We start from the raw sequence: 22,741 nt of genomic DNA, 5'->3' as shown, positions 1-22,741 counted from the left end.
GAGTTTTCCTAACAGCGAGGAAGCTTGACCGTTGAGCGCCGGTGGCTACTTTAGAACAGTCCCACTCCAAAACCCGTCTGAATGTTGAGGGTTACAGTTCTTCTAGGAAGTGGGGATCTGTGAAAGCCACGTCATTTTCTTCTAAACAAACGGATGGATTCTTTTTATATTATTGTTAACATTTTGATCAAGGTCTGCAGAAACGTAAACTGTAATATCAACCATAAATGGCCCCAAATCTATTTCTTTCCGTTTCAATGGATTGTAAATCGGTTGTTTTCCCTCACTCTTTACACAAGGCTGTACCTTCTGATTTTTAGAATCGTCTTAATGTGCGGTATTATTGTGTGGTTTGAGAAATATAAATAGAGCTAGGGGTGACACATTTTTTTAAAAAAAGTTACATTTGTAGCTTGTATACTGGAAAAAGAGCAAGGGTCTATCTCTCTGGAGTAATCCATATGGAATGTTTTGACAATATGTTATGCATTCTTATTCAATCATCTCCACCTTCCTTAGCGCCAGAGGTTGGGAGAGGAGTTGCATGTTGGTTTCTTGTATTTTGGTTCATATTCATTATAAGCAAGTGCGCTTGCTTCTTTGGGCTGGATCCTGAGGGGGAGAAACCGGCAAATGCTGAATTCCCATCAACTGAGGTGCTGTGTCTGTAACTGCTTGACTGGACTCTAATCTCCCATCTGAAGGAGGTTTTTCCTCTCGAGTCCTTCTTATCGAGTTGATGCCGTCTCCAGCTCTCTCCTGGCAAGGAGCTTCCAATTACCTGAGCGACTGATTGTAGTTAAGCAAGGCTGCTCTCTCCCTCCTTACCGTTCCGTTTTTCAAAAGGCGACCGAGTCACTCAAGGATTTAAAGGCTGATGGTAAAATCCAGCATGAAAATGCAAGGAGGCTGTTTCTCTACTCATCTTAAGAGCTGAATGGCTCCGACACCTTGAGTCCCCATCCCCCGCCCTCCGTGCAACGCCTCTTGTGAAATCAGGGACAAATATCAAAGACGAACCTATACGTTTCAAATGAGTCCTCGAAATACATAATAAATATTTTGTCAAGTGAGTCTTAGGGAAAAAGTGTTAGCAGTCATCAAGGCACGCGGATCCCGAGCGCTGTGGAACCTTCCGCATAAATCAGCGGGGGCCCTTCTTTTCTCTCTCTCGCTGCATCGATGCAAATATATGAAGCCGGGCTCCCCTCATATTTTAAGCGCTTGGTGTCTTTATCTGAGGGGGGAAAGCGGCTTTAAGAAGAGAGGGAGGGAATTCGAGGGGGGGGGGGAGAGAAAATATTCCACTTTGGGAAGAAGCGGGAGGAAAGAGGAAGGAAAATCTAACTCCATCAAGACATTTAAAAAACCCTTTAATTTCAATATAGAGGAAAATGAACGAGTTGAAAGGACGACTCCAAAATACTCATACTGTTTACTAAACAGGTGAGGAAAACTGGTAAGGACTATAGAAGGTATAGAACAGAAAGTAAGTGGGGAAATCCATGTACATTTCGAACCGGGCCTTCTGGCCCTACAGCCAAGATTGCCCAATTGTTCTTCGAAAACTAACCAAGTGCCCCTACTCCCCCCCCCCCGCTTCCAACAAAGTCCTCGGCCCGAGCCCGCCCACCCCCGTCTGCTCAAAATGCAGCCTCTTGCCTGCCTCCTCCTCCTCCTCCGACTAGGCCTGTCCCAGCTGAGACACTGGAGGTGCCCTGATGTGGAGTGTTTGCTTTTTAATGAGACCCGGGCAGGAAGGGGCCTTTTCTTTTGTGTGGGTTTGGGCGGTGGCGGTGAGGGGGGCGGGAGGAGGTCGGGGCTGCAGGACTGAGGTGTTGGCGAGCTAATTACCAGCCAGAGCCAATATTTGCCCCCGATTCGGTGGCCGAGCTCCCACCGCTATCACTTCCAGTTAATGGTGTGCAGGATTTCGCCCGGAGCTCCGCTCCTCGCACCATCACAACCAATAATCTTTACTTTACCTACTGCGAGCGTATCGATAGCTTCTCTAGCCGCAGGCGCCTGCTTTGATATGGTAATCTTTCTGAGGGCCCAAATTCTGCAGAGATCATATTAATGTTGTACATACAGACGAGTGAAGCTTTGCCTTAAAAGTTGAATATTCAGATCGGCCCTTTCAAAAGAAATCTCTCCCGAAGATGCAAACCTTCTATTTACAAGAGTCGTCTGCAATTTTTAATCATTGCTGAGGATGGCGGCAAAAAGAAACATCTTTTTCACTCCCCGCCGCCACGCCCAGTTTTCCTCCCCTCTTTTTTTATAGTTTCTTAGAAATCAGTTTTCTGTTTTAGGAATTCCTCTCTAAACGACAATTATCAGCCTGGAACCTGCTTTTTTCTTTTCTTTTTTAAGAGTCTCGTATGTTTTGCTTGCCTGCTTTGGAACGAATAAATAAGAGGGATAGACTGGTGGCTTCTGCACTAAATATTTTGGAGTCCTTTAAAAAAAAGACAACACGGTGACACTTGGCCCTCCTGTGTCGTTTTATGAAATGGCAAACTCAAAAAAAGGGGGGGGGAGAAAGGGGGGGCGGCTCTTGTTTCGCTTTGTGATCATCCATCTTTCCCTGCCCCAGGCTAATTTCAGAAGCTTAAATACTGCTATCGCCTCTGGGCCATGAAGAGAAAAAGAAGGCCCGGGCTATCGGCACACTCTCTTTCTCGATTGCCCTTGGCAACGTAAAATACAAACTACTTTGAATCAAAACATTTTTGGGGAATTAATATGATCTGAACTCTTCCCGTTTTAAGAGATCTTGAGTTTGTCAAATCGCTTAGAGGTGACTGACATGAGAAGGCTGAGGCATTAATGCGAAGCTAGAAACATTGTCAGATCTTATTTGATTAAAAAAAAATAAAAAATAGAAAGGCTCTTAAAAGTCTGAGCATCAGTCACCAAAAAACCAGCCTAACCAATAGAGAACCTGGATAGACGTCCCCCTTCTCTGCCTTCTGCCTTTTATGTGTTTACTTAAGGCGCTGCCTATCCCTTGCAATCCGGGGTTTGATCGTGGTCCTTTGATCTGCAATTTTAATTTGAGGCACTTAATGATGAAACTGCAGCCTAATGACTCATTCATTGGATGCGGGGGGAGAGGGGTGGAGAGAGTTATTATTAAGGGGTGGAGTGAAGCTCTAGGGGGCAAATATCCAAGACCAAACAATCTCTTTCTTTCTTTCTTTTTAAGGATAGCTCCAAGTTTTGCATTTATGGTACATTCTGGCAGAATATATCACGACGCATATGTCGTGTTAGAAAAGACCCTGTTCATACTGGGTGTAGAGAATAGGGAATTAGGCAGAGAAACCAGATGGGACAGACGAGCCACCGTTTGTTTTACTGTAAACGCCTAAGCAGAAGGTAAAACCTAAAGGGACTTTGTTAGTATATCTCGCAGAATATTCTCCACATCGGCGCGGGGAAAGATAAGACCAGTCTATCATATCCATACGGCTATTCTGTGAAAGAATTACATATAGGATTCAATCCTACGCGACCCTTTTGCATTTACTTGGCAGTAAGGCTCATTCCCAAGCTGATATCCAGAAGAAGATCGGACTTCGTTAAATTAATTTCAACAACAAAACATGTGCTAAACTATTTTATTCGAATCAGTGGCTTAAAACGCTTGGCTCCGGCTGGTTTGTGACTTTGGCACCACAGCGTTTTTCTCGAGTACTCTCAAAAGCATTGCTCACATTTCGCTCAGCAATCGTTTCACAACAAACCTGTGAGGCAGACCAGCGTTACTACGTCCCATACCTAAACTGGAAGGAATGCCTGAACCACCAGGTTGCCTAAACCAGGCATGTCCAAAGTCGGTTCGGGGGACCTAATCCGGCCGCCGGTCGGTTTAATTCGGCCCCCACGGGCAGTTCCCCCTTTGTGGTTCTAAGAAAAGGTCAACAACTTTGGTCGGCCCTCATGCATGTTCATTTCATCAGATCTGGCCCTCTTTGAAAAACGTTTGGACACCCCTGGCCTAAACCACCGGGCAAGGTTAGGGCTGAGGTGAGGCTGAGCGGATCGTAGGCATATTTACTGGGAAATAAATCCAGCTAATCCGATCCCTCTTCCTAGGGCGAAAGCAGGGGTGTCAACTTAAACAAACTATTGGGGGGCTGGTATTTGAATGGCAATGCCCATTAATTTTTTGGAAGGGGGATGGCCCCATCCAATATTTTATTGGAGGTGGCCGAAGGTTCCTGGGCCCCAGATGTTGGCTCCTATGGGCGCAAAGCGTCCAACGCGAGAGTCCTACACCCACATTCTGTTATCTATTTTTGCTTCACTATAGCTGTTCTGTTGAATTCTATTTGAACATTGTTTTTAATGCGGGAGTGGGTTTAAAGAATGTGTACACATTTTACAACAGTACATATTCCAGCAGAAACATGTCCCAGAGGTTAATCTTTTTGAAAGGATGTTCTCTGTTAGACCTGATCCACCACAGGCCTCTTCTGTCTCATAATCCTCTCCCCGAGTCCCTCTCTCTTCTCGACTCCAAGTTACGCCTAGCTCTAGTCCTCAACCGCTTTTCTTTCCATCTTTAAATATTGACGTAAAAACAAATAATATGAATTTCTGTTCCCTCCATTTCAAACCCCTAAAGCCCTTAGTAAGGAAGCCCCACGGACGCTTTCCCCAAGCCGGCGTGGAGTCTCTGCGGAATGCAGGGCACAACTGAGAACCCTGTTTTACGGGGGTGGGTGGCATGGGGTTGGCTTTTACAGCTCAACATCCAGGGGTTTCAGTGTCTCCTAAGTCCATGGTCGGTCAGAGAAGAGGAGGACCCAGGACAAAGGTGTGTTTAAACACTTAGAAATTGCCTAAAGACCACCAGAAGCATCACACACGCATCTCAGAAAGAGGCGGTCTACAACAGAAATTTGAGAGTGTGGCTTGTCTCCTGTTTGTCAAGATACCTGATATTGTTTCCTGATCGCCCCACCTCGGCCAGTCTGGGCCATCTTTTAAATGGTAAAACGTTAGTTCCTGGAACCATTGTCCCAAGACCTCCCCTATTCATTCACAAAATATTCTCTTTTCACTAGATTTGTAAGCGAAAAGAACTACTGGGAGAGGTTTCTTCCAATATACTTCCTTCTGCAGAGGAAATATATGGGTCATTAAGAGTCCAGATGGCTTTTGGATTTCTTTCCTGCACTATTTCAGACATGTGGTTTTTTATCATGTGTGATTACCTTGTGCACTTATGAAGATTTATTTTATTTATGACACCTTAGAATTATTATAACACCTCCGACACCCACCACCACCCGTTGCGCATCCGCGGAGTTTAGGCGCGCGTAACTGTGCTGAGCTAGTGTCCCGGTCTCGGAGAAAGCAACCTGAGGAGACGGGGCGAGGCTGGCTTGCTTCGCCAGCCGTTCTCTGTCGGCCCCTTTAGATTCCAATTCCCTCCCCACTCTTTAGCTCTTATCTGGCCAAATCTTGATAATCCCATAATACGTATAATTTGCCCTTAATGTATTGTCATTAACGCTGCTGTCTCTTTTCTCTCTCTTTTTTTTTTCCCAGGAAGCAAATTGAGTCCCATTTAAAAGCCCTAATGCGCTTGTTTAATTAATAGTTCCAGCCGAGCTGGTTTCAAATGGAGTCACAACAATAAAAAGAGAGGAAGGGGGGCAGGAAAGGAGAGACGTGAGGCGGGGTGTGGGGTGTGGGATAAAGCCTGAATGGTTCATGAAGGAAGCCGCAAGAAACGCGCCCAGGCAAAAGAGGGAGCGGCTGGAATAAGCGCGGCTGGGTTTTAAGAGGGTACAGCTTGCGGGGGCGGGGGGAGGGTTGCTTGGCTTGGCTGAAAGATTAGCAGCCGAGTATCCCAACAGTTGCCTGGGCTTGGGACTCGCGGGTCACGGGAGCGTCTTGGGAAATCCCGCCCCAAACGAGGGAGAACTGTATTAGGATTTCAAGCCATTTCCCCCATTCACTTCCATGGCTGTGCTCAAGCGTTCGGAAGGCCCTTCGCTTCAGAAGTACGTCGCAGCAATCCCCTTGCGTTGCTCGCCATGGAAGCACAGCCCGATCCTTTGCATGCCTTCCTTGAAGAAAGCGCCGCTGTGTTTTGGGGGATTGTTCCCAAATGCTGGCAGCCTGAGTTGAATCGGTCTTCTCTTGGGTTGGGCTCACGGTTGGCTCCAATAAGCGCCTTCCCAAGCAGGGATGTAAACCCGCCTCATCCCAAACTTTTAGATGTAACAGGTTGGGTGGGCTGTGTTTCTTTCTCTGGCCAAGTAAGAATAGGCTGCAGTCTCCAACGCAATTTCTACAAGTCCCACTGCATGGGGAAAATCCAGAGGAAATTGGGCGTGCTAAATCCTACTTACCTAGGGAGATGAAATACACAGACAAGCATCAAAGTTTACTCCAAAGTAAACCTTGCTTACTGGAGATTCCTTCTTTCCCACCCCCCACCCCTTCATAGGCAAGGGGCTGAGGTTTCCACAAGACTGAGGTGTAGGTAACTTTTTCAAGATTGCACCAATTGTGTGGAATGAAGGCCTTTGGAAATATGTGTTTATGACAGAAGTGTTACTTGGTTTCTACAAAACTAATGCAACTCATATCAATTCTGCAATGAGAGGTTATAAAGTGCTAGAGAATTATTGCAATCCAACTGAAATACTGAGGCTATGCTAACTTTATTCTGGTCCTAAAGGTGGTGGAATTAAGGATGCTTCTTCAGTCTATGTGCTGCTTCATGTTACATGGCAGCAAATAATGCATTTTACCGGTATTTGGTCTTTGTCTTGTGGTGTGGAGACATGGCTGATCTCTCATGTGCTTGAATTAGAGGTGCTTCCAAAATAATCCTCCTCTGAATTTTCTTGGCATTCTGAATTGTGCAGGCTTCTTTCTGAGAGAATCAATGTATTCAGAATCCTCCATTCCTCCAATTTTTTGTTCCCAAATTTTCTATACAGTGCTGTGGGTCCATGATTTGCTTCATGTCTCATGTTCCTTCATGTCTTCACTCTGCACTCTGTCCTGCATTACCAATGCATGCATGTGTGTGTATTAATTAATTGCACTGATAGAATTGTACACACAGTTGTATTGATTTTCCTTTGTGCAATCTTTTACTAATGGAAAGGAGCAGGTTTGTGCACACCAGTGAAACATTGCACAAAAAGAATCTCGATACAATCATGGAAGGACAACTTCATGGTTGCTTTTCTGCAATGTTTTCTACACAGGCATGTGTATACTGTGTTCATAAAGTAGATGGGGAAGACCATGACAGTGAACTGTAGAAACTGAAAGTGGAGGCAAATTGTGCGTTTTCCAGTCCCAGCAAAAGGTTTTTAAAATTCTCCTAGTTAAACTGGAATTTTGGAGGAGTGGCACCATCAAGGCAGAGAACAATAAGGGAATTGGATAGAGACCCCCCCCACACACATATCTTTAAGCTGAACTCACAGTTTTGTAAAAAAAGAAATAATGTACAGAATGGGTACTGCTCCTATGATTTTCACAGTCCTCTGCAGGGGGATATATTTGGATGGTGGAATAGGCAGCATGATGTTTTCAGCCAGTTCTGCATGGAAGTTTAATCATAGATGAGTAGAATGCAAGGATATTGTGACAATGGAATGAGAAACAGAGGGTTTTTAAAAAAAAAACAGCAACAACAACACTGTTTCAGGTGACAATTTTTCTACCATTCCTAACCCCCCAAATGCTTAAAAAAACAAAAACCCTTACCCTTGAAAATCCATATGAATTGATGGGCTATTTCTCCATCTAGCCCAGCACTGTCCATCCTGACAGGCATCTCAGATTGAAAGGTAGAAGCTGACATATGAAATGACCTCTACCTGGGACCTGGACAACTGCTAGCTAGGTGGGCACACCTCCTAATTTGGTGCAAGGCACTTGCCACATTCCTGTGAGAATGTAGCCAGGGGGTGCTAGGTGGCAGCTGTCCCCCCCCCCCCTCAAGTAAATAAATAGAAATACTTAACTAACTGACCAATTGCATCACAGATATCTCAGTTCTGCCTCATCCAATATAAAGCATGTCCCCCCTAAAATTTAACCCTGGCTATGCCCATGTATTCCTGTTGTATTCTGTGGCACATTGTTTTCAATAGAACTTCCAAATAGCAGCCCAATCTTAACTAGCCTGGAATTTCCCCTTATTTCTGTGTTATTCCCAGTTATAGAGGGTGGAACAAGCTTGTTTTCTGCTGCTGGAGCAGAACCAGTGGAGTCAAGTTACAAGAAAGGAGATTCTGACTAAACACTGGGAAGAACTCTCTGACAGTAAGAGTTGTTAGACCGTGGAATGGACTCCCTTAGGAGGTTATGGACTCTCTTTATTTGGAGGTTTTTAAGTATCCATCTGTTATAGATGCTTTAGTTGAGATTCCTGCATTGTAGGGGGTTGGGCTAGATGATCCTCAGGGTCCCTTCCAACTCTGCAATTCGATGATTCTATATCAGAGATACTTACAGCTCCTGGTAGGTGGAAAGTGTGCTTACAATAATAATAATAATAATAATAAAAATGTTGGTCAATATGTTTGTCATTCCAAGAAAGGTGTTGGTTTTTGAAGCCTATATAAACTTTTGGGCACACCAAGAAAAGACCTCTTTATTGTGGCCAAGGTTAGCAGTTATTATGCAGTTTGCTGTAAGGTAAAGGTAAAGGTACCCCTGCCCGTACGGGCCAGTCTTGACAGACTCTGGGGTTGTGCGCCCATCTCACTCAAGAGGCCAGGGGGCCAGCGCTGTCCGGAGACACTTCCGGGTCACGTGGCCAGCGTGACAAAGCTGCATCTGGCGAGCCAGCGCAGCACACGGAAACGCCGTTTACCTTCCCGCCAGTAAGTGGTCCCTATTTATCTACTTGCCCCCGGGGGTGCTTTCGAACTGCTAGGTTGGCAGGCGCTGGGACCGAGCAGCGGGAGCGCACCCCGCCGCGGGGATTCGAACCGCCGACCTTTCGATCGGCAAGCCCTAGGCACTGAGGCTTTTACCCACAGCGCCACCCGCGTCCCTTATGCAGTTTGCTGTACCAGGACATAAATACTTCCCAATGATACAACAAAGCAGGGGTGTAATGTTGGCACATGTTATGGTGATAATTTAGAATCTTGTTTGTATTCAAGGTCACCCAATCTCAAAAAGCATATTATAGTGCAGCAAAAGGCAACTGAATTGACCATAGCATTATCTTCGTTAGAAAGAAAAGATAAAGAGATTTATCTTTTTAGTTTAGAAGAAAAGGTTGTTCTTCCTTCACTCCCTCTGTACTATTCCTTATTACAGTGGTACCTCAGGTTACATACGCTTCAGGTTACATACACTTCAGGTTACAGATTCCGCTAACCCAGAAATAGTGCTTCAGGTTAAGAACTTTGCTTCAGGATGAACACAGAAATTGTGCTCCAGCGGCGCGGCAGCAGCGGGAGGTCCCATTAGCTAAAATGGTGCTTCAGGTTAAGAACAGTTTCAGATTAAGAACGGACCTCTGGAACGAATTAAGTACTTAACCCGAGGTACCACTGTATAAGGGACGCGGGTGGCACTGTGGGTAAAAGCCTCAGCACCTAGGGCTTGCCGATCGAAAGGTCGGCGGTTCGAATCCCCACGGCGGGGTGCGCTCCCGTTGCTCGGTCCCAGCGCCTGCCAACCTAGCAGTTCGAAAGCACTCCCAGGTGCAAGTAGATAAATAGGGACTGCTTACTAGTGGGAAGGTAAACGGCGTTTCCGTGTGCGGCTCTGGCTCGCCAGAGCAGCGATGTCACGCTGGCCACGTGACCCGGAAGTGTCTGCGGACAGCGCTGGCCCCCGGCCTCTTAAGTGAGATGGGCGCACAACCCTAGAGTCTGTCAAGACTGGCCCGTACGGGCAGGGGTACCTTTACCTTTACCTTTACCACTGTATAAACAGCTCCATGATTCATGCCTCCTCCTCCGCTCACTGCACTGTGTCCCACCTTGTCGCAAAGAAGGGATCTATTTATTCCATCTTTTACTGTACTGCTGCTATCCAAGGATATGCAGGCTGGATGAACAGTGGTGGAACTTGGGATCTCAAAATCAGCAGCACCCTGCACAACTGCAAAATGTGGTGCATCCCCTTCCTCTCACACTCCATTCTAAATCACAGTTGTGGCGCTTCCTGCTTCACCCCCAAGGCTCCGTGCCCAGTGCTGCGGAACCAGCCGCACTCTCCTAAATCCACCTCTGCTCACATCTGTGAGGGCTAGTCCCAAGTACATGTGCATAGGCTTGCAAGCAGGGCCATCTTTAGCATATGGGCCACCGGGGTGCAAAGATCTGTCCAGCATCCCCAAATTTAGTTTAGCCACCCCCCAGATTAGGGCTTTTTTAGGGAGGGGGAAGCCAAAGTTATTGACCTTTTTTTTAGGGGGGGGGTTGAACTCAAAGTTTGGGAGTTTTTTGGGTGGCGGCAATCGCTCACCTATAACAACGACACAGCAAAAAAACCTGCTTTTGTTTCCTGACTCGTCGGGGATATTTGATGCGGCTGAATAACAGAGCGATGGAGGAATGGGGTGGGGACTTTTGCTCCTTTCCTTTTCACTGCTGCCGGTATACAGTAGGTATACATTTGATGCCCCCCAAAATTTGGTGCCTGAGCGCCCTGCCCCCCCTTGCACCCCTGGGTAAAGATGGCCCTGCTTGCAAGCCTAGACATCACATTTCATCAAATTCTTCCTTGTGTTATGCCAAAGCTTGCTGTAAAATATTTTAGAAACACCTTTTTTAAAAAAAGATTGCAATCCTTTCCACACTTTCCTGGGTGTAAATCCCACTGAGCACAATGAGACTTCTTTCCGTGTAGCTAGCATAGGATAGTTGTGAAGTCCAGTTGTCATGAAAGAAAACCCATCTAGGTCAATGAAATCTAATTTTGAATCCAGCTAGGATTTTAGGATAAAAGTTGAACGTCTGCTTCCCAGGTGTTTTTTGGGCGAGAACTGAAGTATATGGCAGATGGTTGGATGGCTCCTTCATGGAGTGATTTTTTTTTCTTGTTTAAAATGTATAGACTGAAACCTTCATTAGCCAAGAAATCATATGCCATTATGGGAGAGTATTGGTTTCATTTTTATTTATTTTTAAATAGATAGTTCTAGCTTTCACAGTTTGGGATAGAAACATCAATCATAAAGACTCAAAGTGCCAGAAGCTGACTTGAATTCTAGACAGTTAATACTGGAAAGGGCATAGATATTTGCCACAGGAATGCAGAATCCCATGGTGAATTCAGTGACTAAATAAAACCTGGCTTTCTGCCCCACATTTCTTGCTAATTATGATCTAGCAGGATGCCCTTTTGTCTGAGTTGTTAGGCTTAGATCTAAAGCTGTAGTTCCTCCCCAAATCCCATTAACACCCCACCCCTTCAGCCTCCTTCATCTTGACCATCAGGAGTCACTTTTGGAGTTATCAGGGGCTGCAATGGAAAGGGAGTCCAAAAAAGGCCCATTTCATGAGCAGAGTTCTTCTCTGGCTCCAGCTGTAAGTATATAGTAGTTAATCCAGCCTTTAGTGGTGACAATTGGCATATACCATTCTGGATGTTTTCACACATCCAGTCCACAAAGTCCACCAACCCACACCCCATGCTTTAGTGATGACTTGATGTTTCAAAATGTGTACATAAATAGAAACAGGAGGTGTGGAAAAGGCATCGCCCCAGGAATCTGCTGCCCAAGGCAACTGCTTCATGTCACTTCATGGTTTGTGGATCAAAGCTTTGGCTCTAAGGTGCTATGATAGAGACTGGGACATGGTGTTTAAGAATCATCTCATATTCCAGAGTTTTTGAAGCTGAGAATGTTTCGGGTCATAAAGCATGAAAAATGGGGCATGGAATTCAATCATTAATGTGAATATAGCTTTTCAATCCATATTATGCTGGATTAGTAGAATACAGAAGCTTCTCCAAAACATCATTTCAGTGTGCCGTGTTCAGACTAGAGACAAATGGTAGTTTTTCTTCTCCTGGGAGTGGCACCATAGGGCCATCATGGCTCGTAATGCAATCACTTACATTTTCCATCCCAGTGCTGATTCTGAAAAGCAGTTTTTGCCCTTTTGTAGTTAGGCACCCTAACATCTGCTTGAACAGTCATGACAGTGGAATAAAACGTGTTCCTATCACATCACCTTCAATTCTCCTGAAGAGAGAAAAGTATTGTGTGCCTACCACTTCATCCTTGAAAATGGTGCATTGCCTACTTACGTGCAGTTAGGGAATTTGCCCCACTGGTCCTAGTGCTGGGCAACCTTGGGAAGCCTCCAGGGAACATTTTTCTTGTACCAAGCATGTTAAGCATGATAGGGAAGAATGGTGGGGAAGAGTGTAGTATCAAAGGACAGTGACAGAAGAGAAGTTGGGCATCCAAACTTCAAGGATGCTGAGGAGAAACCAAGGAGTCAGCTGAGGGCAGCACCCCTGGAGATGCTCAAGAACTGGCTGCTGGCTCTTTCCTCCAGGGCCAGGCTTCCCCTTTGTTCAGTGGGTGGGCTGTGCAGCTGGTGCACTGAGGTTTCCCAGGAAGCCTGCGCAGCAGGCTTAAGCCATAATTTGGACAGACCCTGCTTCATATCTTCATTATATTTCACTGGGAAGTTCCATTTACCATCCTGCCCTTATGTCACTGGATAAGTAATGCCTTTTATGTTCCCACAACATTTCCCCTTCTCCCTCCTATCCTCATTGGCCACGATCCAACAATACAGCTAGCTCTGCATGCCCAGTGCTGATTTGGACCTGTCCTAGAGCAGTGGCTCAAGGCAAAGCACTTTTGAAAACGGTGAGGGCTTTCAAAAGTACTTTGAGATGTGGCATGCTGGGGCCTGTCACTCCAGGAGAAAATGTCAAAAATCCCACTGGGCACACTGAAACCCCCAAGGGGCACCTCAAGTTAGCAATTCTTTGGATCTGGCCATTGTTTCTGCTCAGTGTTGTTTTACAAGGCATCGCTTTTTGAGTCAGTTTCATTTTAGAAGACTACTGTGGCCTTCCTGGAATTGATGCATTCTGCTGAATGATAAAGCCTGCGCTGAAAAAGATAAAGCAGGTGGGAACAAAATGTTTTCTTATTAAAGGAGCAATTATTTATTCAGCACAAATTGTTTGTGCACATATGGGTTGGATTGTAAAAGAGAAATATTAATATTTCATTGCTGCACTTCCTCATTGTTTGTAAAATGTAGACTTAATTTGTCTCTTGCATTGTAATATAAAGATCTATGGCTGCAGGTAATTCTCTACCTGCCTACGAGCAAATATATCAAGAGCTGAAATAAATAGTACCTTCCAATATAATTAACATCATTTACACATTATCTTGCTGAACTGAAATCTGGATACATGGGAAGACTATTATTTATTCAAAGCTATATGTAGGTGAAAAAGCATAAGGTACAATTTGGCAGGGGGAGAGTTTGGAAAAATAAAATAACCCCCCCCCCCCCACACACACAAACATAGAGTTCTACTAGTTCTACTAGTTATGAAGCTTGTGTTTTCCTTTGAAAATACTCACATTTATTAACATAACTGAGTTTCAGAATTTTGTTGGTCTTTCATTGTTGCCCGTTTAATTTGAGACCTCGTCCCCCCCCCCTAAATGGCAATTTATAAAATCACTAGTTAGATAGGGACAGAGATATAGACACAGATATATTTTCTAGTGAAACCCCTATTATAGTGACAGAGTGTGTTGGCCATAGATTGCTGGGACCCCTGAGCAGCAAGCAAGCAAGCAGCTTGTCTCCTTGTAAACTGCATATGTGATCTCTGTCAGCGGAGGCAGGGTGAAATCAGAAAATATGGAAAGTGGCATAGATAAAGTCAGGCAGTCAGACAGGCAAGTTGTTATGCCCATAAATAGAATAGGGGCACTTTGTGTATGGAGAGGCCTTTTGCTTCCCGGGGGATCCCTGTTTGTGAGGGTTGAGGCACCCACTGTGAGTGCGGAAGGGTAGGTTTGCCTTCTAGAGCAGACCTTACATTTCCCATTCACTTATATGGGAAAAAGGAAAGAAGTGCCCTTGGATACATCATTGCAATGGAGGCCTCACCCAGTTCTCTATCCCAGTCACCAGAAATCAAGCCATTGAGTGGGGTGGGCTGCTTCTCTCAGCACATCCTACATTTTGTTCCTTTTCCTCACAATGCGATGGAGATGTTGAGGGACTGGCTTTTATAGGGAGAAATCGTGATTAACCACTTGAATGCACTAGGCATAAATACAGAAATCATGACTTAGAAATTGTGAAAACAAAATGGGAAAATGGGAAAGACATGGACTACAACAATTAATGAATGCCTCCTCTGGTAACATTGCAAATATTTTCAAGTGTGCCGTTGCCTTGTGTACATCCATGGAATATAATTGCTATAAACTCTACTTCAAAGAATAATGTTAACTTCTAGAAATGTAATAAAAAGCAGAATGTACATGATACAAATACTGGTACATGTTAGTTACCTGGATTGTCGTCGTCGTCCTTCCCAAGTACCCTTTGGTAAACCACTTGTGTATGTATCACTTGTATTAATCTAAACATGCTAATATAGAATACAAACAGCATTTTAAACCTGTTTTAATCATTTTTACCACTGCAAAACTTAGCCTACACAAACAGCAGCTCCTGTGGTAAGAGTGCCCCTCTCCAGACTGCAGAAAGTGTGCTTGAATGCTTTTATTGGGGGAGATACATGCATAGAAAAATAGAATACTAGAAACCTTCTCCCTGACATCTAATTGTCTATGTGCAGGGAAGGATATACAGTATTTGTGCAATCCTCTGTCTGAAGCGATATACTCCAAGAATTGCAGCTGTAGTAGTGATGATGCCTAAGTATCACTATCATGCCAGAGGTCAGGTCACAGTTGCAAGAGGCAGTTCTGGGAAGAAATCACAGAACAAAAAGCCCGAAATAAATATGCAAAAATATTTTCCTGGAAGAAGAAAAGATCCTCCAGAACCAAAATATAAAAAGGGAAGAAATCATTGTAATTGGTTGCAAATAGCCTGTTGTGACTAGCTATTTGAAGTTCTTACATGTCGTGCAAATTCTTTGTTTGATATAGTTTTGGAGGTACTTTTTAAAAAAACAATAACAAGTTCTGCTATGAAATTGTGCTTTTAAAATAGACAAAACTGGGAAAGACATAAAAAACCCTACTCAGGCATTAAAATGATCAACCCATGGGAAAGGATTGCATGTCACTGAGCATGTCAGTTCCATCCCCAGCAGTCTTGGGGCTGGAAAGTCTAAAGGAGATTTATAAGTGCATTTAGCTAAATGTGCTTAGAAACTTCCCTGTAACTGAGAGCCTTGCATTATTCCAAGGAGACTTCTAAGTGTCTTCAATCAAATGTGCTTAGAATTCCCTTCCCTACCTTTCTGTACCACTCGATACAGGAAGGTCAGGGATGGAACAGGCAGAGCAAGCACACAGGTGAGTGTTGGCAGCAGGGCTGGTGTGCTTGGCCCAACGGACCTTACTTGTGCTCCCACCCCCCATTCAGGCATAATTCCCGAATTAAGCAAGACTTTCCCTCAAATGTGTTCCAGGAACATTTCATCCTGAAAACTCCTGCTCTGAGCCTCCCCCTAACGCATGTCATGTATACCTTTTCAGGTGGCACGTGTGTAGTCAATCCCACAGACCTCTTTTGCTCGGTTCCTGGCCGTTTATCTTTACTCAGCTCCACTTCCAAATACAAAGTGACCATCGCAGAAGTGAAGAGACGCTTGTCCCCACCAGAATGCCTCAATGCCTCTCTGTTAGGAGGGATTTTGAGAAGGTAAGGGAAAGCTGTGTGCAACTGCATGGGGTAGATATAGGGACGCTTGAGTTGGACTCAGTGGGGCCTTGGATGGCATGTCATTGTGCCTGCTCAGCTTGGCTGGGCTTATAAGAGATGAGTTCTTCAGACCTTTATGTACCTCAGGCTCTTCATGGAAAAGGGAACACTGAGACAGATTGATCAGAGGCAGAGAAATGGTGCCTCCTCTGGAATCTTCATCTTAACCTGTCCCTCTGACAGCAACATCAAAAAATGATTGCCTCAACAAGGAAGACCAGAAATAATAGAGGAAACATAAGCAGCTTTTTGTTGTAGCATTTTAATTGTTGGCTGTGGTTTTATCTGTTAGACAACTTTTGTGTCCAAAAATAAAATAGAAACAATATCCTTCCTCTCCCAATCACCAGCTAGGCATCATCTCTATGGAATGTATATAAAATGGAGTTCATTTGGTTAAATTTTCATTTGTTTCAGAATGAATGCATGAAATAATGAATGGGCATGAACAGGCTCAGCTTTTATTACCACACTTAGACTCATTTGAACTTTTCACTGACAGTTCCTGCAGACACATTGTTTCAATGGCCACTCTGCCTTTTATTTTCTCCACAGGGCTTAGATCAGGCTTCCTCAAACTCGGCCCTCCAGATGTTTTGAGACTACAATTCCCATCATCCCTGACCACTGGTCCTACTAGCTAGGGATCATGGGAGTTTTGGGCCAAAAACATCTGGAGGGCCAAGTTTGAGGAAGCCTGGCTTAGATGATGCATCATTTCAATATATTTGGGAGAGAAATGACAGCTGATTCACAAGATTCCTAATGGTGACCACCATTAATTTATGCTGCTCCTCCCACAAGAAAGCCTACAGCACAATATAACATCTGGGGCATTCTGGGGAAATGAAGTGGCAGCCACAAGGAGCAGGCTTCAAAATCAGCTCTGTGATCACTGTTGACCCAGATGACAGGGGCAGGAGAATTACAAGCTTCATTGAAGGGGGAAACAAACATGAGTGTTGAAACAAAATGACTTTGCATAAAAAAATGACCAAAGAAATGTGACTTTCTCAGATTAAACACAAAACAAATGATGTAGTTAATAGCAAAAGCCATGGAGTAATTAAATTGGTGAAGTGTGGGAAGATTCTTGCTCTTCTTGGTGCAAAACTCTGTCATTCATTTTCTTCCTTTTTACTAGTAGCATTCAGGGGGTCCCGTCTGAAACCCATAAATTTGTGAGAGGAACAAGACTATTTTTGTAACACTACTTTTTGTTTGATAACCCTTTCTAAGTATAAGTCAAGAGAGAATTCCAGTACATCAGAAACCCCAACTTTTACTCATATTGTACCTGCATGCTTTCAGTTTCCCACCTAATGTCCCTTTCAGAGGAGTGATTTTAGAGATGAGATGATTTCCTCTGTTCGTTCTCTTGCTTTATTTGTTTCTCTGATTTGCTGTGATCCAAATTTCACTTTTCCTGAATCCAGTTTAATTGGAGGCATTTGTAAAACTTAATTTGGAATGTGGGACATGTGCAGTTTTCCACAGTCTATTTTTCCTAATTCATTTGTATTATCTCTGCTTTTGTTACCAGTGCACATTAACGCATTTATAAAGCACACTGCCCCTAAAAACAATCTTGATATGACTGCATCAAGTTTCTTTCCAGTGTGCCCATATACTGTCATAGATTGGTCAAACACGGCACAAAAAAAGCCTTCTATTACAATTGTAGATACTATCATATCACATTTGTTTTGTTGATGTGTTTTATCAGTGCACATAGCATTTGCACATCTGTGATGCAGAAGAGAGGGCATGCAAATAAGCTGAAGGAAGAGGCTGTGTGTACAAAGTGTGCTGTACAAATCTGAAAATCGAAAAGGAACAATGGGGAGAAAAATCAAATGTGTCAGTTTCACTTTGGAAACAAGACCTGATCATTCAAAACTCCAAAAATCTGGGGAGAAATTTGATTGAGGAAATTTTTGGAAGCCCCACTAAGTGATCTGCACCATGAAATCAATTTGTGGGGAAAGGCTAGCCATATGCACACTCGTGTACACTATGGCACTGATTCAATTGCTACTCACAATGGTTCCTATGGGGAAAGAAAGCAACATCAAGTCATGGCTTCCCCACTTAACATGCCATTTAGCCCTTAGCAACATCATTCTTCTCATTTACTAGCTCCAGCTGCTGAGAGGACCTATGAATTCCTGCTGAGGAGGGCCTTGTACTGCAAATTGGGAACATGCAGCTCTTAGATGCTCATTTGAGGAATTATTTTAAGTAAGAAAAACTGGGAAAGGATAACATTGAATCTTTTTATTTCCATTCCCTCCCCTTTCCCTGACAGAGCAAAATCCAAGAATGGAGGACGCTGCTTAAGAGAAAAGTTGGACAGGCTGGGGCTCAATTTGCCTGCAGGGAGGAGGAAAGCAGCAAATGTCACCCTCCTAACATCCTTAGTAGAAGGTATGCTTTGTAATATCATGCTATAAATACCTTACTTGTTGCCTTCTTGAATTTTTGAAGTGGTTTTGGTTCTAGCATGTTACTGTAACTGCAGATGAAAACAAAAGATCAACAGTTACATTTTTCCTACTAGCAATGAATGACAACTGTTGTTTCTGAAGTTTCCATGCTTTGTTCTCAACATCTCAATGAGGCACCTGCCCTGAGAGTGTGGCAAGATGGCAGACTATTTAAGTAACGAACACAGAAAGCTATCTTATGCTGAGTCAGGTCATTTGTCCATCCAGCTCAACAGCAGCTCTCAAGGATTCCAGCCATCTTGAAATGCCACAGCAACTTTGCTCAGAGGACCCCACACACAGTGCTGACTGCTAGAGCAGCCATGCTGCACTGCTCATTGTTTTCACTGCAATCTGGGGCACAGGCTGCTTTATTTACAGCCAGAGCTGATGCTGAACAAGCAAGACTTTTTCTGTCTTGCTTGACAATTGGCCAGGGAGCTTTGCAAGATTGAAAAGGACAGTTTGCTGGGCTAAGGCAGAGATTTCTGGAAGGCCCCACAGGAGGGACCAGGTTGTGTACCTTGACAGGCTTCAGCTGGCAGGTGCAAGGAGCAGCAAGGAGCTCTCCTGGGCCTCCCCAAGACTGAGGGATGCTCCTATCTCGAGTGAAAGCTGAAGGCAACAGTCCTAGGAGGATGCTTATCCATGGATTTCCTCTCTTCTCCTCACTGGATTTACCTGCATAATGATCAGCACTCCTGCAGCATTACCTGTTTAAGGAATGGGGGGGGGGGGGAGAGAAATAGGTTGCTTTTCCATCCCATGAGAAGACAGAAGAATGAAGACTGTGAAAACAAAGGCTACAGAGTAGGAGAAGGGGAGAGAAGCTGTGGATGCGGTAGTGCCCATTAAACAGCCAAAAGAGACACATGTTGACCTGTTTGTTGAAAATATGTGTTTCGTCTTGTAAAGGGATGGGGTGAAGAAAGCAAATTGTCTCTAAAATTAATATCTGCAGCTCAGTATGGTATGTCCTCCTGATGTTTTAACTACTCCACAGTTACGCAATTGAGCCCAATGAAACGATAAAATTCTGTATGAAAATTCTCTGTTTCTAAACAAGCAACACAAAAGTAATCAGAATTATATTTTGTCCATCTAAGGGCCTTTATTTGGCTGCATGTTTTATAGCTGAACACATAATGAATTAATTGATTTAATTGTCATATTATGTGCATATTACAATGCAAACTTCAACCAATTTACTCTTATCCAAATTCAAAAAGAAATGGATTCTCTAAAGAGTTAACTTACATTTTAATAAACAGAAGCTACCAACCAGTCATTGGTAGCTGTTTTTTTAATGCCATTTTTTAATATTTAAAAAAAATATTTCTTCATTCATAATTATAGAAAATTTCCTATAATCATAATACAACAGCATTGTTGTTGACATCCATCTGTCTCAAGACAATGGAGTGTGCCTCTGGGGGTGAAGTCAAACTATTGTGTTAGCAGCACCAAAGTGACCTCCCTGGGCAGTGTGTATGGAGGTCTTGGGCCGCCCAGAAGACAAGACCCCCTTCTCAGTCTCGCTGATGTGGTCCAAAGGAAAGCAGAGCACCAGCTTGGCTGCAGGAGTTGCTGGGAGAAAGTATACAAGGCACCATCCAACCAACTCCACTCTAGATTGTGTTGGGTTTGCTCCTTAGACTTTTCTTCTCCCACAAGGCAGTGGAGGTTCAGGGTCAGAGTTTTCCTTCTAGATGGGCTACCTTCTCAGGTTGGCAAGCCCCATCTGCCCCTTACGTCCATCTACAGCATGTGCAGAAACCTCTGTCTTGCTATGCTGCCTAGTAGTTATAGCAAGCAAGGAGTTCTTTTGGATCCCAGCAGATGGAGGACTAGTAGACCGTTAGATGAAGAAGAAAATGGTTTATTGATTGACAATTATTAGCAGTAAGACATAATGATACTACAAAATAGAGTCTAATAAGCTCTACAATATAAAGACTTACAATAAGCAAAGGCTTAACACTAAATAGCAGTTAAGATAAGCAAAAAAGGCACTTCAGGATATTTAGGGAGATAACTGCAAAAGCGAAGTTCATGGTTCATCTCATTTGCTGCAGAGTCCCCAGGAGCATCAGGTCCTTCCCTCAGCTGATGGGACCAATGTCCGAAGTTTACCTGTAGAACGCGAGGACTCACTCGGCCTCTGAAGTTAGGAGCTTTTAGAGCCCTAGCGAGGGCGCAATGCCAGGCTATGCAGGTGTTCTGCATTATGTGAACCTTCTTCCCTACTTCTGCGTGAATGCAGTGCCGGCCTTATGTCTGGTCAATTAGGGTGCATGGCGTCAGCTGTCCTTCAGGCTGAGCCAAGTACAGTTCATGTCTTGGGCATGGTAACTTGTCAAACTGGCAGGTGTCTGGCAGCTGGCCAAATTCTCATTAAGTTGCCAAGCCCTTATCGTAAAGGTAAAGGTAAAGGGACCCCTGACCATTAGGTCCAGTCATGACCGACTCTGGGGTTGTGGCGCTCATCTCGCTTTATTGGCTGAGGGAGCCGGTGTACAGCTTCCGGGTCATGTGGCCAGCATGACTAAGCTGCTTCTGGCGAACCAAAGCAGCACACAGAAATGCCGTTTACCTTCCCGCTGGAGCGGTACCTATTTATCTACTTGCAATATGACCTGCTTTCAAACTGCTAGGTTGGCAGGAGCAGGGACTGAGCAACGGGAGCCCACCCCATCATGGGGATTCAAACCGCTGACCTTCTGATCGGCAAGCCCAAGGCTCTGTGGTTTAACCCACAGCGCTACCTGCATCCCTGCCCTTATCATATATAGTCCTAATTATATTGACAGATATATAGCAGCATCTAGCACCAGTTCCTCATTGTAAGTTAGCTATATGATGAAGCCCTCATTATACAGATAAAAATATAAAGATTTAAAGCTACAATAAACATTGAAACCAGGAAGCACCACCTACTGGCCATATCTGATCTGGCAATACAACCTCCTCCTTGACCACTGGACCCACTATTAAGGTAAAGGTAAAGGACCCCTGACAGTTAAGTCCACTTGCGAACAACTCTGGGGTTGCAGCGCTCATCTCGCTTTACTAGCCGAGGGAGCTGGTGTTTGTCCGCAGACAGTTTTTCCGGGTCAGGGACGCGGACTTATAAAAAATATTGGGGGGGCCCGGGAAAGCTCATGAATAATAAATAAGCTCATGAATATGCAAATAAAGTGGCGCCGCCTCCTCGTGAGCGAATAGGGGAGAGCGTGCTGCGCCTATTAATCAGCTCCAAAGGAAATTGGGTGGAGCTTTTGCTCGGGAGGAGGGCAGGAGGCATGCAGCCCGCCCCTCCCTGTGCATTTTGGGCAGGGGGAGGGGCGGCGATGGCGCTCTGCTGGAGGGGCGCCGGAGATTATTGGGGGGGCGGAGCCCCCCCAAACGAATTTTTGAGGGGGCTCGGGCCCCCTCAAGCCCCATGGAGTCGGCGCCTATGTTCCGGGTCATGTGGCCAGCATGACTGGTGAACCAGAGTAGTGTACGGAAACGCCATTTACCTTCCCGCCGGAGCAGTACCTATTTATCTACTTGCACTGTGACGAGCTGGGACTGAGCAACAGGAGCTCACCCTGTTGCGGGGATTCAAACTGCCGGCCTTCTGATCGGCAAGCCCTAGGCTTAGTAGTTTAGACCACAGCACCACACAGTCTATCTTCACATGCTGGGGAAGTCCCTAACTCATTGAAGGTTTGAGACCCATTGTCTACCCTCACCTGGTTTAGCTGGCTAGTCGAAGCCATTCCTGGGGTATGGCTACTGTTGCATGCTGACAGCTTCTGGGAGCCACAGGTGAGAGCTGAGTGTAGGGTGGGGGAAAAAGGTGGAATGTATCCCCCACCAGAGGTACTACCTCTCCCCTAATACTCCATATACCCCCCTCACAACATCATAGCCTTAGGAAAGCAAACAATATTAAAGTGATTGATCTTTAAAGTATAAGCATTGGACCAGTTTCTTTGTGGATTCATTCCCTGATGCTGCTGTAATATTTAAAGGCCCAGAGCCACATCTTTGGGCCCAATTGCATGGGACCTTTTGATAAGGTTACCAGATGTCCCCATCCCCCGGGGACAGTCCCCAGATTTACAAATCAGTCCCCTGACAAAATCCATTGAAGTTGAAAAGTGTCCCTGGATTCATTGGGAAAAAAATCTGGTAACCTTACCTTTTGATGAATTGTTGATGAGGATGATATGCTGGTGGTGATCTTGTGATTGTCCCTACTCAAGTTGTGGGCTTTAATATGTCACCTCACTACTATGCCCATGGAAGAGAGTCATCCCATAGTACTACTTACAGCATATCTGAACATTGCCT

The 22,741-nt window shown here is 44.6% G+C and overlaps 1 protein-coding gene across 1 annotated transcript in view; it reads left to right on the top strand.

Moving 5' to 3' along the window:
• TFAP2D (transcription factor AP-2 delta) overlaps positions 1 to 22,741 on the top strand; it is a gene marked incomplete at its 5' end in the record, with an annotated part of 42,801 nt that overhangs the window by 5,894 nt on the left and 14,166 nt on the right. The window contains 2 exons of the mRNA XM_028721933.2: positions 15,689 to 15,854; positions 18,223 to 18,341. Coding sequence (XP_028577766.2) covers positions 15,689 to 15,854; positions 18,223 to 18,341 — 285 coding nt within the window. The remainder of the gene's footprint in view (positions 1 to 15,688; positions 15,855 to 18,222; positions 18,342 to 22,741) is intronic.

The sequence above is a fragment of the Podarcis muralis genome, chromosome 3 (genome assembly GCF_964188315.1).
Source record: "Podarcis muralis chromosome 3, rPodMur119.hap1.1, whole genome shotgun sequence".
Classification (NCBI taxonomy): Eukaryota; Metazoa; Chordata; class Lepidosauria; order Squamata; family Lacertidae; genus Podarcis; species Podarcis muralis.
This window is presented reverse-complemented; position numbering and strand designations above follow the sequence as displayed.